This window comes from Heloderma suspectum, chromosome 3 (assembly GCF_057233095.1).
Source record: "Heloderma suspectum isolate Gila_16-S chromosome 3, 16-S_ref, whole genome shotgun sequence".
NCBI lineage: Eukaryota > Metazoa > Chordata > Lepidosauria > Squamata > Helodermatidae > Heloderma > Heloderma suspectum.
The window spans coordinates 189,250,592-189,277,891 of record NC_139460.1 but is presented as its reverse complement, the minus strand read 5'-3'; the positions used below and the strand labels follow the sequence as shown (position 1 = coordinate 189,277,891).

At 46.5% G+C, this 27,300-nt stretch overlaps 1 protein-coding gene across 2 annotated transcripts; it reads left to right on the top strand.

The window, feature by feature from the left end:
• Nucleotides 1–5,018: 5,018 nt before the first annotated feature.
• COMTD1 (catechol-O-methyltransferase domain containing 1) lies at nt 5,019–26,023 on the top strand. Of its 2 annotated transcripts, XM_084845211.1 has the most exons (8): nt 5,019–5,178; nt 7,093–7,229; nt 9,760–9,865; nt 14,122–14,240; nt 16,035–16,089; nt 16,573–16,706; nt 22,871–22,966; nt 25,575–26,023. In XM_084845211.1, exons 1-8 carry the CDS (start codon nt 5,112–5,114, stop codon nt 25,686–25,688), a joined length of 828 nt encoding a protein of 275 aa, XP_084701337.1. In that variant the 5' UTR covers nt 5,019–5,111; the 3' UTR covers nt 25,689–26,023. The 2 variants fall into 2 exon arrangements, with proteins under 2 accessions (XP_084701337.1, XP_084701338.1); XM_084845212.1 differs by lacking the exon at nt 25,575–26,023 and having other exon boundaries at nt 22,871–24,940.
• Nucleotides 26,024–27,300: the final 1,277 nt, after the last annotated feature.

Sequence of the window (27,300 nt, the reverse complement as noted above, 5' to 3'; positions counted from 1 at the left end):
CACCCCATTCCAGCAAACTGTCATGAAGTTATTGCTTCCCCACACACACGCACACCACCTTTCTCCTTCTCTGGGCACTTTCTCCCTGCTTGCAATGACAGGCTCTCAAGACCTCGCCAGATCAGAGAAGCAACTTTACATAACATCAAAGAAGCAACTTTACACAATATTGGCCACTCTGCACTCCTCTTGCGAGCACGGGGTTGTTCTGCGCTGCCCGCGAGGCAGTGCAGAAGGGGGGGAGATTGGTTCTCCAGGAACAGAGTGCGGGCTCCGAGGTCAGTTCCTGGAAAACCACATATCTTATGGCCTCTGACTCGTGGCCATAGGATTGCTCCCTCAGGCTACCAGGGCCTTTTCTATATTTTTTCTCCCTGCTTTCTTCCTGTTCTAGGGAGCTCAGGCAACTGGGGATCATGTATTGGATGCGATGCCATCACAACTCTGTGTAGCCAGTCATATGTAGCTACTAACTGATGCCACTAAGGGCAAATTAAGCCTTTTTAAGGGAGGGCAACGCTTCCTCACATGGATGTTACCAATTGATCAGGAATCACAAATGATCAAGAATTATAAAACAACTTTTTCAAAGCCCTTTTGCAGTGATCCTCTACAAATCTTTGAAAGTGAGGGGGGATCTTCACGACAACAGAAATCTTCAGTTTCATGGAATTGGCTTTAGTCTGTCAGGGCCACACAAAGCAAGAAAAGCCAAGTGTACCGTAGCTTTAAAATCCGGTTTTCCAGGGCCACACAGTGCTTGAAAGGATCATACTTCTAAGCGGGGTGGGGGGAGTAGAACTGAGTGTCATCAAACCTGCAGGGGCTGCTCAACCAATGAGAGAGATTTGTTTCCCACTGCTGTCCAGGCTCCCCCCTGCTACTACATTGTTATGAATGGAGAACAACTAATTTTTCCCCATGTGTGCAGATTTCCTTGAAAAAGCCAAAATCCCCAGTTCTTGAGTGCAGCATCTGAAGGCTCCCCCTGAGAGCATCCCCCCCCCATTTCGCCCCATTCCAGCAAACTGTCATGGAGTTATTGCTTCCCCACACACACATACACCACCTTCCTCCTTCTCTGGGCACTTTCTCCCTGCTTGCAATGACAGGCTCCCAAGACTTCACCAGATCAGAGAAGCAACTTTACATAACATCAAAGAAGCAACTTTACACAATATTGGAGAAGCAATTTAACACAAAAGTGGGGAAGGAAGTAATGCAAACATCAGAGAAGTGCATCATCATGGAGGCTAATTACTGGCAAAATGGAAGCATAGGACGATTCTGATGGCTGGAAAGGCTCAGCAAGGTCATGGCCAGGTGGGCGGGGCTATCATGCCAAAGTAAATGTGGAGGATAGGGACACACAGCACCAGAAGCTCAGAAAACCCAAATGAAAAAAACCAAATGGAGTAAAAGTCATCTCAGAAAATCTGGCTTTTCCACCAGAAAGCTCCAGGGTGGCTGCAGATTGGCCACAATGTCATCTGCTGCCAACAACCTCGAAATGCTTCCAGTTTCTAGCAAATCCCCCATGAGGACAGCCCCCAGGGCTCCAGCAAAGGGTCAGCTGTTGACCAAATTAATCTGCATAGCTCTATTTACACATAGATTCCACTATACTATAAGAGGCCAAACAATTATTGCATATACAAAAGCCTTCCCGGGCATGGGCATAAGCATAAGCAACAAAAAGGCCAGGGTGGGATTATATACATGAAGGGACAGGCTTGATTCTCAGTGGTTCCCATTTAGTTCTATGGGATAATTTTCTACAGTTTGCAATTTGGAGGGAGGGTTATACCTAAAACCTGGCCCAAAAAGGGTAATCAGGAGCAGGTTTAGCCCCACCACCTGAATTGCATCCTAGAGTATGCCCCTTTCCCTTCTCCCACAGTGGTTGCTCTCCACTCTGACTGAAGAAAGTAAAGCATGGTTTTTGTGGGCATCACTATAGTGGGGGTAGTGCTCCTGACATTAGGCAACTTATAGGCCCTCCTGCAGGAGGAGGCACCTTGTAATTTTGTGTGGTGGGGCAGAAACCTGAACTTGGGATATCCTGGTTTGTAATTATAATAAGCCTCACAATTATTTAGCATTTTAGAGCTTTTAGAACATTTATTATCATCATCATCATTTGTTTAGCACATTCAAAAGTTCAGAGTACTTTATATGCTTATCTACAACAGCCCTGTAAGGTAAGTCAGGATTATCACCCCTATTGCAGATATGGGGGTGGGGGGAGTAGCTGAGAGAGTTCATAATAGAGTTGAGATTCAAACTGGTGTCTCTTAACCACTATGTTACAATTCGCACAACCTAGTCTTGTTACTACTATACTAGCTTTCACAATAAAATTCATAGAAAATACTTGTCATGAACTTGAGCCATAGAAGCAATTATACCAAGTATTAGAAATAAAAGCACATTCTAGTATGTTTGTGCACTCTCATTCTCTCTAGTGGTTACTCAGTGTTACCACTAGATGGAGCCAGATAGCTGCGATTCTGATTTATGAGATCAGATGAGATCCCCCAGAATGCTACCAGTTATCCCTTTTTGGTCTCATAACTGGGACTGGAGCAACCCATTCTCCAAACCCTGCAACCAGAGGAGGACAGATCCACTCTGCAGTTATTTTGATTGATGTAATCTAAATGTAAAGCAGTTATGGAATACTTTCGGCATATGCCAGTCATGCGCTCCCAAAGTAAGCTTGAGCACATGTACACTAATGTATTTCCTACAGTTATCTTAACATAAAGACAACATATAAATATAGTATATCTGAATAGTTGTGTGTTGCTAGATTTCAGAACTTGTGGACCTGGGTGCCCTGATATATGCAGTGACCTCCAGGTTGGATTAATACAATGCACTTTATGTGGGGCTGCCTTTTCCACGTTTCAGAAACTACAACTGGTGCAGAATGTAGTGGCTGGTTCTTGAGCTGTGTTAGCCAGGTGGAGCATATTTCACCTACCCAAAACAAACCAACCAACCTTGCACTGGTTGTTGCAAGTTTGTTCTGGGCCTAATCCACAGTGTTGGTGTGAGTCTTTGAAACCTTCCTGTGCCCTTAATAGTTGCGTCAAAAGGATTTCAGCAAGTACAGCTTTTTCAGTCTTTGTACAACAAGCTGGATTCACAGACAGTCCCTTTTCTATACAACTACTGATTCTCTTTTGCATCCCCACCCCCCTTTTGTGAATGTTTTGCAAGATATCTCATCTGAGCACCTTTGGACACTGTGCATTACTACTTGGAAAAGAGATACAAATACAATGTAGCAAAATATACAACGTATTAGTAGAGGAACATGGAAACTTTGAACCCATCTGGTTCATCAACAGCCTAGCTGCATTGCTCTGTTTACTGTCCCCCCCCCCCCATACACATTCCCGCTACTCAGAATACTTAACCACTTTTGGGGCAGCATGGTGCCTGTGCCCATAAACAGCTTCACAATGGGGAGAAATTTAGCAAAGGCCTTTTTTTTTTTTTTTTTTAGCAGAGAAATGTCATAATGGGAAAAGCTTCACCTGCTGAATTTCTGTGTGCCATACAAGCTTCAAGGCAGAGAAACCCTGCTAGAGTAAGACAGAAAACTGCCTTATACTGAGTCGGACCATTGTTTCATCTAGCCCAGTATTGTTGACACTGACTAGCAGCAGCTCTCCAAGGTTTCAGGCAGGAGTTTTTCCTAGCCCTGCCTGGAGATGTTGAGGATTGAGCTTGCTACTTCTGCATGCAAAGCAGGTGCTCTCACTATGGACCCTCCTTTAGACACAAAGATAAAGACCCTTGTTATCGCTCAAAGCAGAGACTTCCTAACAATTTCCAGTATAACCGTGCAACCTGTTTGGTTCCTTTGAGGTAATGTGTCCCCAGCTTCTGACATCAAGGGTTGCACAAGATTTGGGGGCAGGGTGGGGCAGCGGCTCAGGCACTGCAGGCTTTCCTGGGGGCAGCAGCAGCACTCTGATGGGGCCATTTTAACTGGGGCGGCATCACCCTGGGGCATTGTTGGGAATCTAAGGCCAGACCTACACCTTATGTCATATTGTTACAATCCCACTGTGGTAATGCTATATCCCTCTTGTGCATTTATACCTCGTAGGTCAACACAATGACATTTGTTGCGGTATTTTGGATCATCTGGAATAACAAGCAGGAAATAACTCTACAAAAGCAGGACACGGAACGTGTAACGTGCCCCAAGAGTTGTCAGTGCACGTCCATACCACTACAAAGCAGTAGTGCAGACCTAGCCACGTGAATGGCCTATGGCCCACGACTAAATGTTTTTGAAAGGGGGGGTCAATCTAGCCTATGTGGCTGTCTGGCAGCTGCCTGAGGAGGCCACGTGTGTCAGGCCTGTCGGAGAGCGGAGGGTCCTTTAGCCATCCCCACAGCTGCACGGGAGAGGTTTCTCCATGCCATTGGCCCTCCCCACATGGCCGCAACAGCATCGCCGGGCCAGGTGGGATCCAGTCCTAGAAGAACAGGGCGGCTGGTGCGCTTAAAGGGCAACACGGGCGCGCTTCCCCACCCCCCACCCGCGGTGCAGCTGGAGGCCCGCTTCAGTCCCCCCGCCGGGTTTCCTCGAGAATGCGTAGGCGTGGGAATGCTCGGCTGGCCCTGCGCGTCCCGCGGGGTCACTGCCCCGGCTGGGCCTCCGGTCCTGGCCGGGAGGGGCCAGGCCCGGGGCCGCGACCCACGCAGCCCGGCGGTGCTGGCAGCCTTTCTCCGAGAGCTGCGAGCGCCAGCCGCCTCTGTGGGCGACGGCTCCCTCCGGGCCCGGCATTCTTCCGTCTCTGGAGGGAAGCTGCGAGCAGTTCTTCCCGCCGCCGCCGCCGCCCTGCCGGCGGGATTTTCCGAGGTCGACTGCGAAATACCGGAACGAGGCGCGCCCGCCCCGGGCCGCGGATCCGCGCTGCCGGCAGAGGGCGCTCTCGCGCCGCAGCCGCCTCGGCGCCGCTGTCTCGGGCCGCGAGTGCGCGCGCGTGACCCTTGCCGCGGCCGAGGGCTCCGCCGCGGAGCCGAGGGCGGGCGCTTCCTGGGCGGGCTGGCCTCCTTCCCGGGCCTCTAGCCTGGCGGTGCGCAGAATGCCTCTCTTCAGCGTCTCCAGGGAGGCGGCGGTGGCGGTGGCGGCGGCGGCTGGATTCCTAGCAGGTGAGTTTCCTCCGCTGGCACGTGCGTTGCCCCGGAGACTCCTGAGGCGAGGCCGCGCTGCTCTCTCTTCGGAGGCGAGGGCGGGGGCCACCCCGGCGCGGGCAGTGCGTGCGCAAGACCCGGCCGCGCTTACCCGCGCGCAGTCCCGCTCTGCGCGCTGGCGTTCACTCGAAACGCTCTGGTAGGGTTTCTCACTCAAATACCCCGGTGGAAATCCAGCTTGTTCGCTTTAGAGCGCACACCATCGAAAATGCATCAGTATAACGAACCCCTCTCTCTTTCTCTCTCTCTCTCTATATATATATATACACACACACACACCCCCTATAGAAGCGATAATGATGAGAACGTTGAGATGCAAAGAAGCCTGGGCGCCGGTGCCTTTTGATACAACTGTGATGGAGTAGGAATTCCAACAGGAATTTCAACCATGGGTGATGAGCTGCCCCTGTTGAACTTCTTGTTCCTTCGACTCTGGTCACTGTAGGGCTTACAAGGGCAGCGTTAATCATTTCTTCTAATTGCAACATGGATGGTCCCGAGGAGGGAAGAAAAACAGGGCTAGCTGCCTCCACGAGCAAGGGTGTGCTTCTATGTACACAGCTGAATCCGGAGGTGTGTTGAAAAATAGTGCCTTTTTCAAACCAACTGCTGCCCAGGGATCTGCCCTCATGAAGATAGAGTAGTAGTGCAAGCTCACTTGTGGGCTGGGCCTTCTCAGTGATGGCCCCCCCCAGTTGTGGAATGAGCTCCGATGAGGCCCAGCTGACGCCAATCTTGTTATCTTTTCAGCACCAGGTTAAACTGCCCTCTTCTTTCAGGCAGTTGGCAGCATATACGGTTTTAATCAGGTCCTGGATTGTCTTTGGTTGATAATTTAGATATATGTTGTTTATATGTGTTTATGTAAATGGGTTTGCACTTTGTATAATGTTTTTTTTTAATGTTTTTTAATTTTTATGAACTACCCAGAGAGCTTCGACTGCAGGGCTGTATAGAAATATAATGAATGAATGAATGATGTGCGCTGTCAGGCACACATCCCCCAACTTCAGCTTCCTCCAGAACTCTCCCATAGGGCTGGAAGTAGAAATGCCTCACTCAGGTTTAGTGCATTTTTGCAAGGGGAGGAAGAACAGCCAGTTTTTCCTTCCCTTCCCCCTGGGCATAGGGCTAGGAGTCAACCCCAGTCTTCCTATAACAGTGCTAGATGTTCAGTTCAGGATACTGAGCCCCCGGACTCTCTGAGCCTCTTAACAGGAGTGCTGCAGCCCGACTAGTGGAGGCTGGTGGCTCTGATGTCAGTGGGGCGGTGAATCTGCCCCTTTGCGCCTTGCATAGCTCCTTTAGAGTTCTGACTGAAACCCAGAGTGGTTTCACCGCCCCACTGACATCAGAGCTGCCAGCCTCCACTGAGTCCTAGCTATACTGTACTCAGGCATGAGACCAGGCCAGTCTCCCCCAACCTGGTGCCTGCCAGCTGTGTTGGACTAAACCACCCATTGTCCCCAGCAGGCGGAGGTGCAGTCCAGTGGATGTGGGGGGCACGAGACCAGGGGAGGCTGGGCTAGCAGCTGGCCTTAAACATGTAGTGCTGCGGGGCTCCTGTGCAGGGCTCATGCCAGCCCTCCCAGCAGATGTGTGATTGCACAGTGCTGTGCTCCAGTTCAGAGCAGCTGTGCAGCAAGACCTGAATAGCTTGTCCTTATTTAGCACTCTTGTTCAGGGCTGAATAGAGCCTGGAGCAGGAGCGCAGGAGCACAATAGCACCAGAGCACTCTGTCTAGGGTTCACCGCTCAGCCAGCCCCAAACGAGCACTGCCGTTCTGTACCACTCAGATTCAGTTTAGATTGTATTTAGAGGGAAATGGAAAGTTGCTTTGTCTCATGGGTTTGTTATTTCTTCTTTGAAAGGCAGAAGATTTCAATCAGAGTTAGCTTTTGGCACTCCCAAAAGTTCATACAATCTTCTAGGGAAAAATTGCCTGTTACAGCAATACGTACTGGATCACTCCTTACGGGAGCACCCTGCCCTAAAGAAGCTGAGACTGGTTAGTATGCACTTCTACTGGGTCTGGCTTAAGCTGTTATGAATGTCCTGTTAGAGTCCACTCTGGAATTCAGACACCCCAAATATGAATGTCATCTTCTCTGTGTATGGGAACCATCTGGCCTCTATACATGAGACAACAAGAATAGACATCCCAGAATATGATAAATTGTGTCTCCCTGCTGCCTCCCTCACTGTCACTGTTGCTTAACATGATTTGAAGCCAAGACAATGCTTGGCCTTGGTTTGAGTAAAGATTTTGGACTCTTGTGAAATGTATTATTTAAATGGTTTATTAACCTCTTTTTCAACCAAGGCTCTTGGAGCAGCATACAAAATAAGACCATAAAGCACAATAAATACCAAGCAATAAAACAACATTGCAGATGGCAGATAAAATTCCAGCATGGAAAAACAAAATTAGAGACTTGGGCAAGTAAAAAGATGTGCACTGAAAAGAAAATAAAGATGCTGCCTGGAGAACCTCCCACAGAAAGGAATTCCAAATAGTGGGTGCCACACCTGAAAAGGCCGTGCATGTGGTAAACTACCTGCCTTACTTTAGGGAGGTAGGGGGTGTTAGAGCAGGGCCGTGGAGGCTGATCTCAGTGTCTGGAGGTTCATGTGGGAGGTGGCAGTCCTCAAGTTATCCTGGTCCCAAACTGTTCAGGGCTTTATAGGTTAATACCAGCACTTTGAATTGTGCTTGAAAACAGACTGGTAGCCAGTATAGTTTTTCCAAAGCCAGCAAGGTATATTCCATATGCGTGCTCCTAGTTAATAAACATGCGCTTTATTTTGCACCAGCTAGTTTCTGTGCAGCCATCAAATGCAGCCCCACATAAAACGCATTGCAATAATATAAGCACGATGTTCCCAGTGCCTGAATAACTGTGACCAGGCAACCTCTGTTTGGGAGGGGCTGGTGCTTTGTGCCGCAGAGGCCACTCCCACCCCCATCTGGCCAGACCTATCAGCCTCCCAAACGGTGAGCCTCACCTTTCAAGGGGTGTGCAGCCACTTCCAGTCCAGGCAGACCATCTAGCCACAGCACCTGCAGCTTATCTAGACTGCACTCCCCCCCCGCCCTGGGGCTGCTGCATTTCAGAGGAGAAGATGCTGAGGCACAACTTATGAGACATTTTCTTTTCAGTCCATAACACCATCGCATCAGAATGGAAGCTACTCAGTGCTCAATTTATTCGAAGGGGGGAGCTACGGGCCCCATAATGAAATCCACCCCAAGACCCTCAGTGATTTAACCACTTCATCTTCTCCCACCTTCAAAGCTAGAGGGACCAAGACCTCCCTGGTCCCTGCCGCCTATCATTTGAATACTGTGCCTAGTTTGCACTGAGGTAGTAAACCTGTCCCTGGGCTGTACTAGCTCAGATTGCAGGTGGAGGCTCACATGATCGAATGCTCCGCTATATGAAGGAAATTCCCTCCACATGAAATGGGATATTGGAGAGAGGTTCTAAGCCAGCTTCCCCCTAAGGTGCTAGTTGTGTATGTGAAGGAGTTCTGTTTTTCCGTCATGAGAGAGCATTGCATTCTGTCAGCCCCAGCCTGTCACCTGAAGTGGTATAGCTCAAGCTTACCATCTCGTTGAGCTGTAGGCCCTAGAAAATAGATCCTACACTCTCCTGCCCCCTTGCTGCTACAACACACTGTGGCTGCAGTTCTAAATACATTTTGTAGGGAGTAAGCCCTCTTTCACTACCATATACTCCACATGACTGACTATTAATAAGAATAAGGTAACCTTTAAAATGTCTGGGCAGAAGCTTGGAGGGGGCTGAGCCCCGAGGGATCAGAGGACTATGGCTGAGTGCCTTGCGTGCTCCTCATCATGACTAGCACTCAGGAGACCTGGCATTCTCCAAGAATTCCCCCTTGAGTGGTGTGTAGCTCTATGCCTGGAAGCAGTTTTTCTTTTAGTCCACTGAGCTGGAGATCCATGCAAAAAGGAAAGGGGAGGCGGGGGAGGAGGCCACAGGCCTCCTGCTCCTATCCAGACGTGCCTCAGTTCCTGCTTTCTGTGCCACTTATGGAACCCATGCATTAGAGAGTAATTCCTGCTACCATGTGATTCAAAGTCAACGCTCTTCTTCCCATTGTTCTGAGTGGTCCTTTCTAGAGACCTGTTGGGAAAGGCCTCCTATCTAGAAAAAGCGGTGGGGGCGGGGGTCAGCAAGGAGACTGCATTCCTGTACATGTCTACTTGTCAGTAAGCCCCTTTGAGTTTAATGAGACTCGTTCTCAGATAAGTGTGTGTAGAAGTGCAGCTTGAACAATCTATAGCAAAAGTGCTGGGCAAGGGGACTGGAAGAAGCTTCATTGCTTTCTGTAGTCAGGTACTGGTGAATGCACTTGGACCCTGGACCAGTCTGGTCTTGGCTCTGGAACATGCAGCGTAACTGGTTCTGAGCATATGGAGAATCCCCACCACCACTGAGTAACAGCAAGGCTTACATAGCTGCACTCAGAGAGCAGAGGGCAACTTGAAACATACCGACTTTATTTTCTAGATTACATCAGATCGTCCTGATGGCAGGATGTTGGTGAGTTGTGATCAGGCCCAGCTTATGGCAAACCTGGCAAGGCTTATCAGAGCAAAGAAGGTAATTGAAATAGGTACGTGAGTGTATCTACATAGGCATGGGCACTAGGAATGTCTGTGGGCTCAATCCCATAACTGCAGAATCTGGGACAGGTCACTGTTTTTTGCTAATCATGTTCTGGAAGGAGAAGGGGTTTTCTGTCCAGGGTGGAAGAGGTACTCAGTGTCACCTCCCATCACTTTCCAGTCTCTTTTCCTTTGCACCTACACGTTACTTGGCTCCACAGTGTTTTAAACATCTTGGGAAGCAATCCTGCATGGATCAATGGTTGCCTCCAACCTGGGGGCAACCGCCTATCCAGGGCAGGAGGAGTGGTGAGGAGTAGATGTCCTCCTCGCTCCCCCCGCCCTGCTTTCACGGCTAGACAGCTGATTTTGCCTGTCTAACGCAGGACCTTGGAGTGTGGGAAGCAGTGGCCAGACAACATATAGGATGTGTCGTACCAGCACTTCCAACCTGCCCAGCCCCAGGAATGCCCCATTTTCGCAGCTCCGCACTGCTCTTACGAGCATGGAGCCAATCCGTGCTGCCTACGAGGTGGCGCAGGAGGGGGAACCGACCTCAGAGTGCAGGCTCCAAGGTTGGTTCCCGGAAACTGACCTATCCTATGTCCGTCTAGCTGCTGACTAGCAGCCATAGGATTACGCCCTTAATCCTTTACTTTGTGGGTTGGATCCAGGATTTGCCTTCTGTTGACAGAGGGCTTCACTGACAAGAAGGTGCCTTGCCTGATTTGGGGGGATTCCCTCCCTCCCTCCCTCCCTCCCTCCCTCCCTCCCCACTCACCCACACCACAACTCAACCCCGTCAGCAGGATCCCCTGACCCTCTGCGTTGCATTTTCAGGGGGCTGCCATTGCAGGGGGAGCATCTGCTTCCACCAGCTGCATGAACCTAAATCTGGATCCACCCCTGTAAATTGAGGTGAAAGAACAAATATTGCAGTTTCTTTAAAGAATATTCTAAAACAATAAATTAACTATGTAACTAACTTCTTTAGCTCTAGAGTTCAGAACCTGTGTCTAATATTTTCTGTGGATTGTTCCCAGCGAGCTCCTTGCCTCAGCACCATCTGAACAATCCTAGCTTGGTCACATCCTATAAAGACACAAGACTGAGCTGGCTAGGGCAAAGTGTTGAATGGAAAGTGAGCATCTGGAATTAAGCAGGTTGGGACCTTCAGCCAACCACTTTGGAGACATGTGTTTTTAAAGAGGAGGCCCCTGAATCTCACTGCTGCCTGTACTAATGCATCTGTGGCTGATTTCCCAGGGCCGCTGAGCTGTTGCAGCTCCTGCAAATATGGCAGGTGCGATTAGATTGCTCGGCAAATACAAGGGTAAATAATATAAATAAGCACCAGATAATTGCGTTGAAGGGCTTCATCCACAGGTGACTATGCCATTCTAAGCTGCTTATGGGAAGGGCGTGATGGGGCAAAACGAGAAAAAAGCAAAGTCTGAGGCAGGTGGCTCCATTTGTGCAGAAACACAACTTGCATGCTGGCTGCAGCCTTCATGCCACAGGTCCGGTCCTCTCTGCCAGGGCCAGCATCAGGTTTGATGCACCTGCTTGGGTGCGGCAGAGAACCACATCTTATTGCCTGCCATCAGGAAATTGCTCCCTCCCTCTTTCTCTCATGCATGTGCATGATTTATTTCTTCTAATGATGCCAATAAGAATAGAAGGGAGAGAAACTGCTGTGTCCAAAAATCAAAATATTAAAAGTCCCTCCAGATTTGTAGTTCCTACACACCAAATTTCTGTCATGGTTCTTCTTTAGCAGGAAAAAAAGCAGATAATGAAGAGGCCTCTAGAACAGGCCCTCCTCTGGATTTGCTGTTGGGGTGCTCTGTGCCAGCGCATGAATACAATTAGAAGGAAACCTCAGACTTCTACTAGCTATAGTCAACTGACATGGATGCCCTATTTGCATAATAATAGCAGGGTCCTGGTAGTTTAGGGGGAACCAATCAGGACCATATTTGGGAGTCAGGTAAAATGAGGAAAAATCCATTTTGAAAAAACACGCAGAGGCTAGCATCAGCTACAGTAGGCCCCAGCCTCCCCCCCACCCCTGCTGCAGCCGCCTGCCCTGCTGGATAGAATCATAGAATAGTAGAGTTGGAAGGGGCCTACAAGGCCATCGAGTCCAACCCCCTGCTCAATGCAGGAATCCAAGTCAGAGCATCCCTGACAGATGGCTGTCCAGCCTCATCTTGAATGCCTCCAGTGTGGGAGAGCCCAGGACCTCCCTAGGGAATTGGCTCCGTTGTCGTATGGCTGTAACAGTCAGGATGTTTTCTCTGAAGTTCAACCAGAATCTGGCTTCCTGTAACTTGAGCCCATTATTCCATGTCCGGCACTCTGGGTTGATGGAGAAGAGATCCTGGCCTTCCTCTCCGTGACAACCTTTCAAGTACTTGAAGAGCGCTATCATATCTCCCCTCAGTCTTCTCTTCTCAAGGCTAAACATGCTCAGTTCTTTCAGTCAAACATGTTGACATAGTGTTTGCGCTTTGCCACTGCCTCCACAACTGCATTACTTACTGGTGGCAGAGGGGACAACTGTGGTGGTGGTGGGGGGCAGTTTCTGGGTTTTGCAGAGATGCCTTATGCTGCTATGCATGATCTGTCATTGGTCAGAGGACCAATAGATGCTTGGAGACTGCCTTTCCTTCCCCCTCCCTCTGTCTGTTGCCATAGAATCACAGAGTTGGAGGGGACCTCGGAGATCCTCTCGTCCAAGCCCCTGCTCCATGCGCTTCAGGCTCTGTCAGCATCCCTGACCAAGGGCCATCCAGCCTCTTTGTAAATACCTCCAGCAAAGGAGAGCCCACCCTCTCCTGAGGCAGCCTGTTCCACTGCTGCAGCCATGTGGCCGCTGAAGCAAGGGGGAGGCCTCTCTGGTTCTTCTCCCCAGCCAGAGTATCAAGGGCTGCTGGGAGACCAGTGCGGGTGCCCGCATACACCCCTCCCCACAATAAGGAGACCAGCCTGGCCCAAACTGGGATTAAATACCTGTTTAAAACTTGCCTCATCGCTCTGGCCTTCTCAGAATATTACATGGAAGCATTTAAAACAACAGATTTTCCATTCTGGGCCTGAGCGTGTGTCTGGTGGAAACTTAGAAGGGGCTGCTCATGGTGGTACTCTGAAGGGAAAGTGGATGGGCATTCCATCACAATGTACTTGCAGGGAGAGGAAGAGGAGGATGTTCCCTGGCAAACTACCCCCTGGGCCAGTGCAGATTAGGGATGTTGGAGAAATCTGCAACAGAACCAGATGAGTTTAGATTTTTATGAATCCAACCCATGGATTCCGCAGAAGACTGGCTTCTCCCCTGTCGGGTGGATTCCACAGACTCGGGAACCATTTTTCTAACCTTTGGGAAATTTGTGCAAATTTCATCATAGAAAAATACGCAATTTAAAAAAAACTAGCCAAAAATGTGCATTTCCCTCATAGGCTAAAGCATGAAAATGCATATTTTGGGAGGATTTGTGCAGTTTTGCATGTGCAAATTTGGAAACAAAAAGAATCCAATTCCATTGACAGGTGGACGATGGAATGAAAGGTGCCTGACAATCCACGAAACACGGAGAGAATGGATTTTACACAATCCGTACATCCACAGTGCAGATGTGATGCTGGTTCCCCTGTAAACTGCAGTAAAGGGCCCCAGAAAACATGCACTCTCCTTCCATCCCATTCCCCGTTCCTGTTTTAACTACAGTTAAGGATATATCAGCACCTACCTTAACCATAGTTAATACACTTAACCCAGGTTAATCCAAAACCCACTTTAAACCCCTGGTTTCACAGGGTTCAATGGGCGTCCCGGCTAGCATTAACCATGATTAAGACTGGTGGAGAGGTTTCCCTTGAGACCAGAGAGACGTCATTCTAGAAGGGCTTGGGGAAGGGTGTGTCTCCCAGTGGCCGGCCTTCGATTTCTTAACTGTGGTGGCGAGAGAGCCATGGTTGCATCTCCACTGACTCTTGTCTACTAGCTAATTGAAAAGCAACTGTAGACTCTTTGCAGGTTGACACCAAGAGATGTTTCAAAGTGTTTCCTCCCCCTGCACTCCCCCCAGAACAAGTCTTTAAGATCCATTCTTCCTCAAGACATTCGCAGCCATACTAGTAACTCATGTTAGGAGAAGGAAGGCAATGTTCATTAAGGATGGGTTCTAAATCTCTTGGGATCTATTTGTTGCTGAAGTTGGAACCAAATTTAACAGTTTCTTGTAATTGTGGTCTGTTGCAGGTGTTTTTACAGGGTACAATACTTTAAACATGGCACTAGTCATACCAGAGGGTGGCAAAGTTGTTGGCTGTGATATAAATGAAGAGTCTGCCAATATTGGAAAACCAGCGTGGAAAGAGGTAAAGTGTTGGCACTCCCAAGAACTGTGAGATCTGAGATTTCAGCTAAACCACATATGATCTGCTATTTGCACCTCCTGATGTTGGCTTTGCTTTGCTTTGTTTTTTTTAGCTTCAAAGTAGTTGCAGGGAACTGCAAATCCAGTTTTGAGGGATAGAGTTGTTTAACCTGTTTCCCCTGTGCTGTTTTTCTTCTCCATCCCTCCCCTGAAACTCTTAGCCCTGTAGGCAGAGAAACAAAGAGAAGGGTAGCTATTTATTACTAACCAAGTAGTAATATATCTATAACTGATTGTGCCACTAGCATAAGCATACTAGCATAGCATCCAGGTTTCCCATATTCTGAAGTATATTTACCTTCCAGTGTCTCTGACCAAGTTTGATTAATTGAGAAGGCCTTTTACACCCTGGGGGGGGGGGTGTCTTTCTGCACAATAAGTGGCGCAGCTGTGACACATGTGTCTGAAATCTTGTTGCCTGTGCTCAAGGCAGTGCTTCTGTGGTAGGACACAATCCTGCCAAAGTTAAGCACTTTAGGGCGCAATCCTATTCAGATAGGCAGCCGCCTCTGAACTCGGAGGCGACCGCCTATCCGAAGCCGGGCAGGAGAAGCACGGAGGGGATCATTCTCTCCGCGCTTCTCCTGCCCTGCATTTTCGGCTAGACAGCCAGTTGCGGCTGTCTAGCCATGGGAGGGCTGAGCAGGGGAGGAGGCTGCTGTACGACGCATTGGATGTGTCGTACAGGCTTTTCCACCCTCCCTGGAATGCCCCCTTTCAGCCACTCCACACGCCTCTTGCAAGCACGGAGGATGGGGCTGTTCCGCGCTGCCTTGGAGTGGCAGCGTGGAACAGCGCCGAAGTGTGGGGAGGTCGGTTCTCCAGGAACCGACCTCAGAGCATGGGTTCTGAGGTCAGTTCCCAGAAAACCAAATATCCTATCGCTGTCTAGCTGCTGTCTAGTGGCCATAGGATTGCTCCCATAAAGTCCTATTGACTTTAATGAAAGAGAAAGAAGAATGTGCTTAATCCTTCTCTTGAAACCAATGGGGTTCTAAACTGCTTAGGTTTGGCAGGATCATGCCCATTTTCTGAGCATTCATAGCACAATATTTTGTATCTAGTACGGTCCCCCCCCCTTCCTCAAAGTGTAGCCACTGCTGTGGTGCTCACCACTGTGGAACATGGTTTTATGGCAAGGGTACATAGTGGGTATTGCCTCTGGCATGAATGGTAAGAAGCTGAACAATTTCTCTGCACTATCTCTGTGAATTTCTTGTAAGTATGTTACAGTAGTCTGAAGACTGAGCATTTCCATCCTGTATCATAGCGGAACAAAAACACTCTTCTACTTTCTTTAATGAGGGAAAGATCAGGTATAATAATTAGTAATGCTGTCTGCACTGGCATCTAAGAAACTGATTTCCCTTTTGGAGAATTCTGTGAATTCTGTCATGTCCCTGATCATTTGTAGCAAATCAATGTTTATAAAGTTGGTTCTTTTGGGCCACAAACAATTAACATATATCTGCTATCAAAAGCTTTCTGTGGACTAGTAACTTTTGTGGATGGTGGTTCAATGCTACCAAGTATGTTTTTCTGGTACTCAAGATTCACAGGCCAAATGAAGTCTTCTTAACCTTAGCCTTTAAGCAGATCAAATAATACCCTGACTCAGGCAGTAATAGAGAGATTCAAGATGGAAAGGCAAAATTTTGCCAAGCCTCTCATCTCAAAAACAGCCCGTCACCTTTAAGGTGCCTTTGATAAGGAGTAATGTTATCTTTCATTTCAGGCAGGAGTGGAGCATAAAATTGACCTTAGGATGAAACCAGCCATCCAAACTCTAGGTAGGTAAATATGCATGAACATTATTGATTGGTTGATTGATTGCATTTATACCCCGCCTTTTTTCCTCTTGCAAGGAACCCAAGGCGGCTTACATTATCCTCCTCCTCTCCATTTTATCCTCACAACAACAACCCTCTCTGGCTTCAACCCCAACCTCCCCCTCCCGACAGGTATGAAGCAAGACCGTAACCACATTCAGCTGAATATAGTCGCAGTGCTCTGTGTGATCGGGAACCCTGCAGGATTCCCGATCACACAGAGCTCTGCAGCCTTGCTTCAGACCTTCCCTTTCAGCAGGGGGAGGTTGGGGTTGGAGCCAAAGCATGCATCCCTGTCTCCCCTCCACACCCAGGGTTTCCAAATGCCTGAACAGGGCTTGCATCATAGCTGTATCTGGATAACTGACCGGTCTATTTTCTCCACCGCTCCAGTTCAGCTGGTATAGGGAAGCTTCTTATTCTTGTTCTTGTTCTTATGTCTAGATGAACTTCTGGCAAATGGTGAAGCTGGAACATTTGACTTTGCTTTCATTGATGCTGACAAAGGGGGTTACAGTGATTACTATGAAAAATGTTTACGGCTCATAAGAAAAGGGGGAATAATAGCTATTGACAATGTAAGTACCACAGAAATAAATAGAAAAAGTCTTGTGGCACCTTAAAGTCTAACAGATTTATTGCGGGATACACTTTTGTAGACTACGGTGTATCTGTCAGATGCATTAAGTTATCTGTAGTTGCCAGATTCAGATTTGTTTATTTGTGTATAGCCATCAGACCCTCACCAAACAAACATTTAACAAAAGATACCAGATATCCATATAAAATTCACATAAATCAACACAAACCCAGATCACACAGAATAAACTTTAAATTCTGGATCTCTAGCTAAAACATGTAAAAGTTACACAAGCCTGTATAAAATTATATAAAATTACTCATGAACTCAAAGTTCTGAATTTCCTTGACAAGGCACAGCATTATCCTTTAAGAATTTTCCTGTAACATCAATTGCTATAGATAGAAAACATGCAATCTTTGCAGTTAGATATCCTGCCCACAAAGCAGATTCAAGTCTCATTGACAGACCTCTCTAAAATCTGACCAAAATACTATTTCCTCAGCATATTATACAAAGGACAATATATAATATGTACAATATCTTCTTCCACCAGCTTTAAACCAGAAGGATAGGTATGCTCAGAATATGGCCAGTCCCTGTATGTTCCTTCTAACATAGCTGAAGGCATCAGATTCAGCCAGGCTTTAGTAAAGGCCATCCTATCTCTACATCTCTGCAAATCCTTTAAATAAGAAGTTAGAACAAAAAGGAGTGTAATGGAAATTCATATACAATGGTACTGTTTTAGAAACTGATCTAATGGCTATGTCTATCTGCAAGGATATGTCAGTGTCTGCTTCAGAAACCTTTCAGCAAGCGGTATCCCCAAATTCTTTGAAATATATACTTCAGAAAAGACTAATTTCACCTCTAACAATGAAACAGCCCCATTCCAAAAATGATTATTCATGTCCTCAAAGGCTGTCCTAAGAGGAAGGCCAGGCTCACTAAAGATCATTTTAACATCATTTTATATGTAAATGTATGTATTGTTACTGTAGCCAATTCTGCTCTACATAAATCAGAAAGGACTGAAGGGGGGGCACTAGCAATGGTCATAAAGGATTATTTTGAACCATCTCCAAGAGGTTTAAATTCCCAGAAGCTCACACCTGAGTCCCATAGAGAAGTCATGGGATAAGTTCCATATTGTACAATTCTAGTACCGGTGCTATCGGGCGTTAACCTCTAGATCTGTAAAAACATAAAATTCCCAAAGCTGTTTTTGCCACTTTCTCCTTTGTAAATTCTACTTGTGTCCAGATTCCTCATTGTGAAAACACCACCCCCAAGGTACCTAAAAACTCATACTTGCTCAGTTTCCATCCCATCCGACTTCCAAAGAAGTTTACAGGGTCTTTTTTAAAAACAACTGCTTTGGTCTTGCCATAGGTTGCAAGCCTTCATTTTTACAGTAGACCAATATGCATTTTAAAAATCAGTACTGCGTCATCTGCATACAGAAGAGTCGAAATATTTTTACCTATTTTGGGTGAGAAATATTGAGAGCCAGAAAGTTGTAAAATCACATCATTTATATATAAGTTGAAAAGCAGCAGTGCCAAGATACATCCCTGACAGACACCCTTTGTGGTTCTGATAGAATTAGGAAGTTCCCCATGGATACCAACCCTAACTTTGAATGAGGTGTTAGTATGAAGAGCCTATATACAGTATAAGAGATATTTATCTATTTGCAACTCCTGAAGTTTTTCCCAAAGCCACTGTCTTGGTATAGTATTGAATGCAGACTTAAGAGATCAATACAGGCTACATAGAGAATTTGAGTGTAATTTGCAGTATGCTTTTGTATAAGATGGTATACAGGGAAGCAGTTATCAAGTATAGATTTAATAGCTTGAAAGCCAGCTTGCTCATATGTCGATAGATTAGTAGTTACTACCCAGACTTCCAGCCTAAGTAGATGTCCAGCATAGACATTCCCAAGAATATCAAGTAAACAAATAGGTCTATTGTTAGCTGGATTTTCTCTTCTACCCTTTTTATATATGGGGACCAATATTGCCTCCTTTGATTCAGTTGGAATTTTTCCTGATCCATCAACAGAATGCTGGGCTAGATGGACCCTTGGTCTGATCCAGCATGGCTCTTCTTATGTTCTTATGTAATGTAAAGAGTGATGTCAGTACTAGTGCCCACCATTAAGTAAAGGCCTTTAATAAGTTGTGTGAAATAAAATTTTCCCTGGTAGGCAGCATTTCATGTATGTTGGGTAAGGGATGCCAATCTACTATGTTAGAGTTTACATCTCTCAAATCAATGCTCATGCAAAGGGATCCATTTTGTTTTCGTGGCAAGACAATGGGAGAAACCCATTCAGATATATCAACAGGCTCTATAATGTCAGCACAACTTCAATATTTCTTCCTTTAATGGTTGCTGTAATGCTACAGGGACTTGCCTCACTTTATGTTGTACAGGTACTGCATTAACTTTCATCTGATTTTTGTGCTTGAAAAGCTTGGCAGCCCCGAGTATCTGAAAAAACATATGATAATTGGCTGATCATATCTGCATGTGGTTCACTGTTCATTTGTAAGACAGGATCCATGCTACTGGTGTCCAAAATCATGTAGAGGTTTCACTGATGATTCCACCGTATTATAGAAACTCCCTTCTTTGCCACATATACTTTATCTTCTGCAGTGTGGCCCTTATACTCCAGAACATCTGTGAAATATCTGTTGATAACAGGGGGATCCTCCATAACCCCCTGAGTTTATATCCAGAACTTCCAAGTTAAAATGTGGTTTGGGAAATATTACCTGGTATAGTGGATCAGGAATTAAGGTGTAAGGAGACTCTTGAGTCAGCTAGCATTCTGAGTCCATGTCCATTTATTTTCACCTGAGAGTATGGAGGTATGTGATAGGTTGTGGTCACACCTAAATTACTGTCCTGTGGCAATTCATCCTTATCCCTATCAGAATATACTTCTGTCAGCACATCTAAAGTAGATGTACCGACAATGGTAGCAGTAGCAATCCTGTTTGCCCTGTAAATTTGCTTTGCAAGGCAGCACTTAAGTAGAAGAAACGTTCTTGGGGCTGTTGTCCTGAACTGCCTGCACTTGAGAAGACTGGGGGGTGTGAGGGGCCAAAGAGGGCTTTGGCACAGTGAATGGCATTTTCAACCCCTACAGCAAGCTGTAGTCAAAGCAAGCTTTATTTTTTTCCACTGAAGTTTCTCTTGGAGTTTGGAAGAAGAGGTTTTCATAACAATTTTGTCTTTAATTGTGATTTTGCTAGCATAGCTGAAAAAACAAGTAGCACTTAGTGCATGTAATGCAGTGACAGACAGCAGGACATTGGCTCTACGGGCAGTTGAACGTTAGAGATTTCATTCAAGGGTTGAACAGTGACATTACAGGAGGATTAAAATGATAATCCAAGGTCTGGAGAGCCACTTTGTAAGGATTTAGATATGATAGCACTCTTCAAGTACTTGAAAGGTTGTCACAGAGAAGAAGGCCAGGATCTCTTCTCGATCATCCCAGAGTGCAGGACACGGAATAATGGGCTCAAGTGACAGGAAGCCAGATTCCGGCTGAACGTCAGGAAAAAATTCCTGACTGTTAGAGCAATACGACAATGGAACCAATGACCTAGGGAGGTAGTGGGCTCTCCCACACTGGAGGCCTTCAAGACGAGGCTGGACAGCCATCTGTCAGGGATGCTCTGACTTGGGTTCCTGCATTGAGCAGGGGGTTGGACTCAATGGCCTTGTAGGCCCCTTCCAACCCTACTATTCTGTGATTCTATGATTTGCATCTTGAGCCACAGCAGAAGGGGAAGGTAGATGAGTATAGATCCTCTGTTCCCAAGCAAGGGAGTAACAAGGCCTTCCGTTTGGCAGGGGCAACATCATCAGTCTAGATGGCAAAGAGATGTGCCTCCCACTATTTCCAGGGAATGGGAGGTTCCCCTGGGTGGACAGGAAGAAGGGTGGTGGAGGTACAGCAGTTATATTGGCAGATAGGCAGGAGGAGAAGCTGCAGGAAATCAAGAAGTAGCAGCAGTCGCAAAAGCAGTAGGCCCTGCCTAAGGCCTAGCCCTGTGGTAAGCTGAAAGCGGAAGCAAACACTGGAGGGCCAGAAGTTGAAGCAGTGGATTTGGAAGAAAAGCTCATTTGCTCTGGGTTCTTTAAAAGCTCATCCCCATTTGTTTTGTGTCTGCCTCTTCCTCCATATGAAAGAAATTCCAGTATTTCCCAAGGAACATTTTATGGATTATTTCCAGCACCATTCCCAGTCACAACTACTGTTACTTACCTTCCACTGTGTCCCCCCCCCTTTTTTCCTTTCCTGTCAGTTCACACCCAAGACAAACTTCTCAGAACTCCAACCAATAGTTTTATTTATTTAATATTACCTTTATATTCTGCCTTGTTTCCTCCAAGGAACCCAAGGTGGCTTACATGATGCTCCTCCTCTCCACTTTATCCTCACAACAGTCCTGTGAGGTAGGTTAGGGTGAGATTCAGTGACTGGCCCAAAGTCACCCAGTGATCTTGATGGCCAAGTGGGGACCAGAACATGGAAGTCCCATTCCAACACTAACCGCTACACCATGCTGGCTCTTCCCCAGCACAGGCGCTTCTAGCAGACCACACCACACAACTGATTCTGCCAAGATACTTTGCTTTTATAGTAGTACCTAGAGGAGAGAAGAAACCTGCAACCTCAGTGTGGTCAGCCCTAGGTGGAACAAATGAACAGGAACTCTTCCCAGCAGACTCCACCCTGTAGTAGATTATACACACAGATGTAGGTGTTCTATATAAATATATACATGTATACAGAGGAAAACACTTGTAAATGATGAGGTCAAAAGGCCAAGAAAAACGAGACAGCAGTTCATTTCATGGCCTTTTGGCCCAACTGTTTACATCTGACACATGAGGACAACATTTGCATCTGATGAAGTAAGCTCTAGTTTGTGAAAACTGATGCAACAATTAATTTGTTTCGTCTCACAGCAAAGAGAGAGCCTTATGGGAGTTTAAACTGTAACACGGGTGCTCAGTCTTTTTGGGCCCATGGATTAATTTGGTAGTTTGAAAAACTGTCATGGCCACCACCACAAGATGGCAGCTGGAGGTGGGGGGCATGTGGTGGTGGCAGCGGCTAGTCACAAGGGACTAGTAACTTGCCTAAGAAGCATTATGAGGCAAAGGTTGGGTTTGAGCCCCAAGTAGCAAACACATAGCACAAAGAAACATCCATTTCACAGACACGAGACTTGGAGACAAATAATTTGCCCCCAAAAACAGTACAAGGCAGAGAAGGGGTCATAGTCCCAAAGCACAAAACTATTCCTTTGAACCCACAGTTTTCTTCTGTCAACAGAGCACCCATTTCACAGAAGGCAAGGCAATTTCCCCATATCACCTCTAAATAAATTCCTCCAAAATTAATTTCTCCAAATTAATGAGAAGATCACCTCATAATCAATCCTTGTTCAATTACCTCTTGAACCACTCATTTCCCCTCTGTCAGACCAACCCACCTCCAAGGGTGGCCAAGACATTTTGTGGCCCCCCCATCTTCTCTCCCCATCACCACACAAATACCCTTCAACTTTGTGGATCACCTACCACAACCCCCTTTTTCTCTATAGATCATCCTTCCTAACATACACACACCCTATCCATCATCCACATATGCACACCCACCTACCTACCTCCTCCCCTTTGCCATAGCTTACCAGGCACTGTCAGGAAGGGGGTGTTTTTAAAGCATTTTCAAGGTTACTGGCATGCTACAAAGCGCAGCCCTAGCTAAGACTCCAATGTCTAGTCTAGAGCGCCGAGATTCAGACTTAAGCTATCTGCAGCACAACCTTGAACATGTATGCAGAACTCGGCACAATTGGGTCCAGTGATGCTTACTCCCAACAAAGCACACACAAGACTGCAGCATCACACACATGAAGATCACTCACTCTGTGCTGCAAATGGACTTGGGAAAAGCCTCTATTAGCTTCAGTGAGCTGCTGCTTGGTCAGATTTGGCAGTACTCAGGGGAAGCGTCCAATTTCAAACCCCAGCCATACATGCAAATAAATGTGATACAAGCGTACTGCATTAGGTGTTCTCACTCCTCCAGTCATCTTTTTCTCTCTCCTCTCCCACCAATAGGTTCTGTTATCAGGAAAAGTACTTAAACCAGGAAAAGATGATCATGAGGCTCAAGCCATGCATCAGCTGAATGAAAAGATCTTGCATGATCCTCGGGTGAATATAAGCATGATCCTGATGGGGGATGGGGTGACATTAGCATTTAAGTTATAGAGGAGGAGAGACATATAAAGGAAGCTGGCTAGGTACCCAAGAACTGCCAATCATTGGGGATAATATATGAAATATGCGATGTGTATTTTTAACTTGTCTAGAAAAAAAATCATGCTATAAACATAGATAAGAAATTCAGTGGAGTGACTTCCCCCTCTATTACAGCCATGGATAATGATCATGGAAAGCACCAGAAAACTGTTTTGCATGTTCTCAATATAAAATTTAGATTTACACATACAAAATCATACAATCCCAAATGCAAGAAGCATCAAAATATTCATGCCTTTCTGAGGATTCTACGTAAAATGTTGGACACTTGTCTCTTCAACTTGCAAGTAGTATATGGACTAGCCTGGCCAGCAGCGATGCAGGGGATGTTGCTAGGCAGGTGCGCACCTCTTATGGGCCTAATTATCACGAAGGTTGTAAACCAATCTCTGTTGGGACTGCAGAGCATGTCCCTATTTCAAAAGCACCCAACTGAGAGGGGGGAAAACATTCTTCCTTTGAAGTTCCTCTTTGTTTCAAGATGATCAGCTGATTACCATGCATAGGACTTCTGCTTCTCATTTGTACGGTCCAAGACCTTAGCCACAGAAAAGCTGGCCAAACCTGCCTAAGCGGAGCCTGAACGTCAGCAACTGTGATCTTGCCTTTGAAGGGCCGTAACTCAGTGGCAGCGCGCATGCTTTTTTCCACATTCCTGGCATCTCAAGGAAGCACAATTGAATAAAAACGTGAGAGCATATTCTGCTATCTCCCGTTTACTCAAGGCCTGGGTAGCTGCTCAGGTCGCTTTTTAATCGACCTCAGAAACACTCTCGTCTGAAACCCTGGAGAGCTGCCGCCAGTCAGGGTAGACAGTGCTGGGCAGATGGACCAGTGGTCTGAGTCCGTCCAAGGCGGCTTCCCATGTTTCTGGGTTCTTATGATTCAGACTCAAAAACTGCTGAAATACGTAGAGAGCAGCTGGGACAGTTAATCAAACCTGTCTCCTTTCTGATCACGTACCTGCCATTAGAAAAGGACAGTGATGCACAGTTAAATCGCAGATTGACGCGCTATCTGTAAATTGACACAAAGGCCAGAAGGAAGCACAATTGAATAAAAACGTGAGAGCATATTCTGCTGTCTCCCGTTTACGCAGGGCCTGGGTAGCTGCTCAGGTCGCTTTTTAACCTTTTCCATTTTAATCTTTTGTCCTCCTAACCAATTAACTCTAGATGTGGAATGTTTTGATAGGTGTTCTGCCTACAGGTGCAAGTAATATGTCTCTCCTGTGTATGTCCTTCATTGTGAAGGCTAAAAGCTTGTTAACACTAATGCTCAATTTTTACTTCGAGGCGTGCTGTTTTGGAGGGTGTAAAAGTGTCTGAAACCCTCCCTCCCTTCCATGTTTGTGTGTCAAGGATAATGGCCTGTTTTCTGCTATAAGATAGGGTCAGGCTGTCACTTTCGATGTCACCACCTGGAATTGTTCGTAATCTAGAGGCTCCTGGCCCTTTGCTCAAGGCCAGACGCTGCCCCTGCAACCTAGAAAGTGCCAACAGCTGGAGGGGGGGGGGAGTTCCAGCCTCTCGAAGGCCAGGGTGATCCCCAGAGCCTGAGCCAGTGATTGGCTGAAGCAAAATCTGCCCTGGGTTGCCAGGGCTGGGCTTTAAATGTGGGCTGAGGCATGGGGTCTCCCTTCATCCTGGTGGTCCTGGACCTGCAGATGGCTGGTTGCTATCTGGGGAGATCCACGCTTAGAAGGATAGGCCAGGTAGATCTATTATTTTGGCTTGGGTGTGCGTTCACGAAGCTCTCTGTTTATAGTTAAATGATTTGGCTTTGTACCCTCTTGTATAACTTGTTACTTCCATTCTTCCCTTTCCCTCTACCTCTTTATGTTGATCTTAATAAAACTTTATACAGCCTTTTGTTGGTGTGATCTCTCTGCATAACCTCAGTGCTAATTTCAGTACCTCTTGGCCTAAGAGGGTGGCTGCTGGGTATTTGGGGGGACTGCCAGGCTGGGTTTGGCCAGTCCTGTTTTTGGGAACAGTCCCAGGGTCAGGTCCTGAGTTGTCCTCCCTTGCAGGGAGGTTGGGGCTGGTCCCAGCGGGATCCTTTCCCTTGACAGATGCGCTATCTGTAAATTGACACGAAGGCCAGAAGGCAGCATAACTGAATCAAAATTTGAGAGTATATCATACTATCTCCTGTTGACTCAAGGCCTGGTTAGCTGCTCAGGTCCCTTTTTAATCTTTTGCATTTTAATCTTTTGTCCTCCTAACCAATTAACTCTAGATGTGGAAATGAATCAGCTTGTGGGGTCCAGAAAAGGTGGGGGCAATGTTTTGATAGGTGTTCTGCCTACAGGTGCAAGTAATATGGCTTTCCTGTTTATGTCCTTTATTGTGAATGCTAAAAGCTTGTTAACACTAATGCTCCAGTGAACTTCTGTGATGCTCAGTTTTTACTTCAAGGCGTGCTGTTTTGGAGGGTGTAAAAATGTCTGAAACTCTCCCTCCCTTCCATATTTGTATGCATTTCTTTCTGTTTGCAGCTGCTGTTCCCTGATCTGCAGTGGCAAGGGAAGAGAGAACTCACCCCCAGTAATGAAGCAAATGAGCCAATGCTCCCTCCCTTTGGGATGTGCATCCTATTGAAATTAATGTAGCGCAGAAGAATCACATTCACAATTAGATGCATATCCCAGGACAATGGCACAGCAACCTCATTACCTCAGCGTTGGGGATGCTTTCCCTCTCCTCCCACCCCCAAAAAACATTAAACCCACATCCAACAATTTCATATCTGTTTATGCTGGGATGTGCAAGGAAATGCTGAAAGCAGGGGTCGCTTTTCAGGAGACAAAAATGTTTGTGAATTGTGTCCTCATGTCAACGTAGATTAGTATGAGTTGGCATCGTTTTATACCACTTTAATCATCGTATCAGCAATGAATCCTGAAAAGTCTGTACTGTAGATATTGCGTGAACAGTGGATTTGCAGAACTCCTTGTTTCTCATTATGTTTATTTCAGTAGCTATTTTCACCTGTCTTTGTTCAGTATTGTCCGAATGGCAATAGGTTCTGTAAACAGGCTCTCCCATCCCCACCTCTGAATCTTCCTCTTCAAAGCCTCGATGTTACATGCAAATTGTATGATTTGTCCTTCACTTCTAATACGAAAAGTACTTAATTTGCATTTAACGCTGAGGCTTGGGGAGGAATGTTTTCACCATAAACCAACAACTTTTTTTTTTTTAATTGAGGTGGTGAGGCAGGAAAGTGTGTGTGTGTGTTGGGGGGGGGGGGGCTATCAAGAGCTCAGACAGCCAGACAAAATTCTATTGTTATACAGCCATTCACCTTAACAAAAGAAAAAGTTAACAAGACAAGCTCCAGAATACATCTATGCTGCCCCAAAAACTCTGGCCATCCCCATTCTTCTAGCAGCAAGAGCTAAATTTGCCACACACATTGTAACATAAGGGTCATCATTTTTTAACAGTAGACCAAGTTTAGCAATATTGGGGAAATAATCCCACTGATCTTCTCAAAGCTGACCCTTGCAAAGAGCTACCGTTGTTCCAGACTGACCGATGAGAACTTGGAGAGACAGCTGCAACTGGCAGTATAATCAATACAGCTAGATATTCCCAAGCTTGTTAAGGAGAAGAGACCCTAGCCATCATGCTAGACTACAAATCAGCAGTTGCCACATTTGCTCCACTCCTTTGGCTGTAGCCCTGCCCTGCCCCTTCAGCCCCCGCCCAGCTCTGAAATGTAGTTCCTGAGAACCTTCCCAGATTGGAATTCAGCCATCAGGGCCAGAATGCTTCTGCGCCACAAGTTGTGTTGGGCTGGGGATGATGGGAGCTATAGTCCAGAACATCTGGAAGGCACTGGGTTGAGGAAGGCTACTTTAAGGGGAGTGCAATATCAGATTGAATATCACATCCAGGTGGAGGACTGACCCACCAACAGAACCTCAGTCTTGCAGCATTTCTGCATGAGGCTTTTATTGTACGCTTGTAATTGGTCACTCATGGACCAATCCATGCGTGTCCTTTACACAACATCATCAACCTCCAGGACATCTTCCGCAGTTTTTTACCTTTATCCTGCTTTTTAAAAGATCAGAGATAATGCAGTATTTAAATATAAATCTGTCGGCCATGTGAAATTGCTCAGTTATAACCACAGCACCATGAGGTAAATATAGGATGGCTCCATATGATAAACTACTCCATCATGTAAGAAGGGAAGATGCTCTGGGCTAGTCT

Excerpts from the sequence above, each read along its gene's own strand:
- COMTD1 (XM_084845211.1), top strand. The coding sequence starts at position 5,112 with ATGCCTCTCTTCAGCGTCTCCAGGGAGGCGGCGGTGGCGGTGGCGGCG. Across the intron at positions 5,179-7,092 it reads GGCGGCTGGATTCCTAGCAG|GCAGAAGATTTCAATCAGAG; the intron begins GTGAGTTTCCTC and ends CTTCTTTGAAAG. Across the intron at positions 22,967-25,574 it reads AGATCTTGCATGATCCTCGG|CTGCTGTTCCCTGATCTGCA; the intron begins GTGAATATAAGC and ends TTCTGTTTGCAG.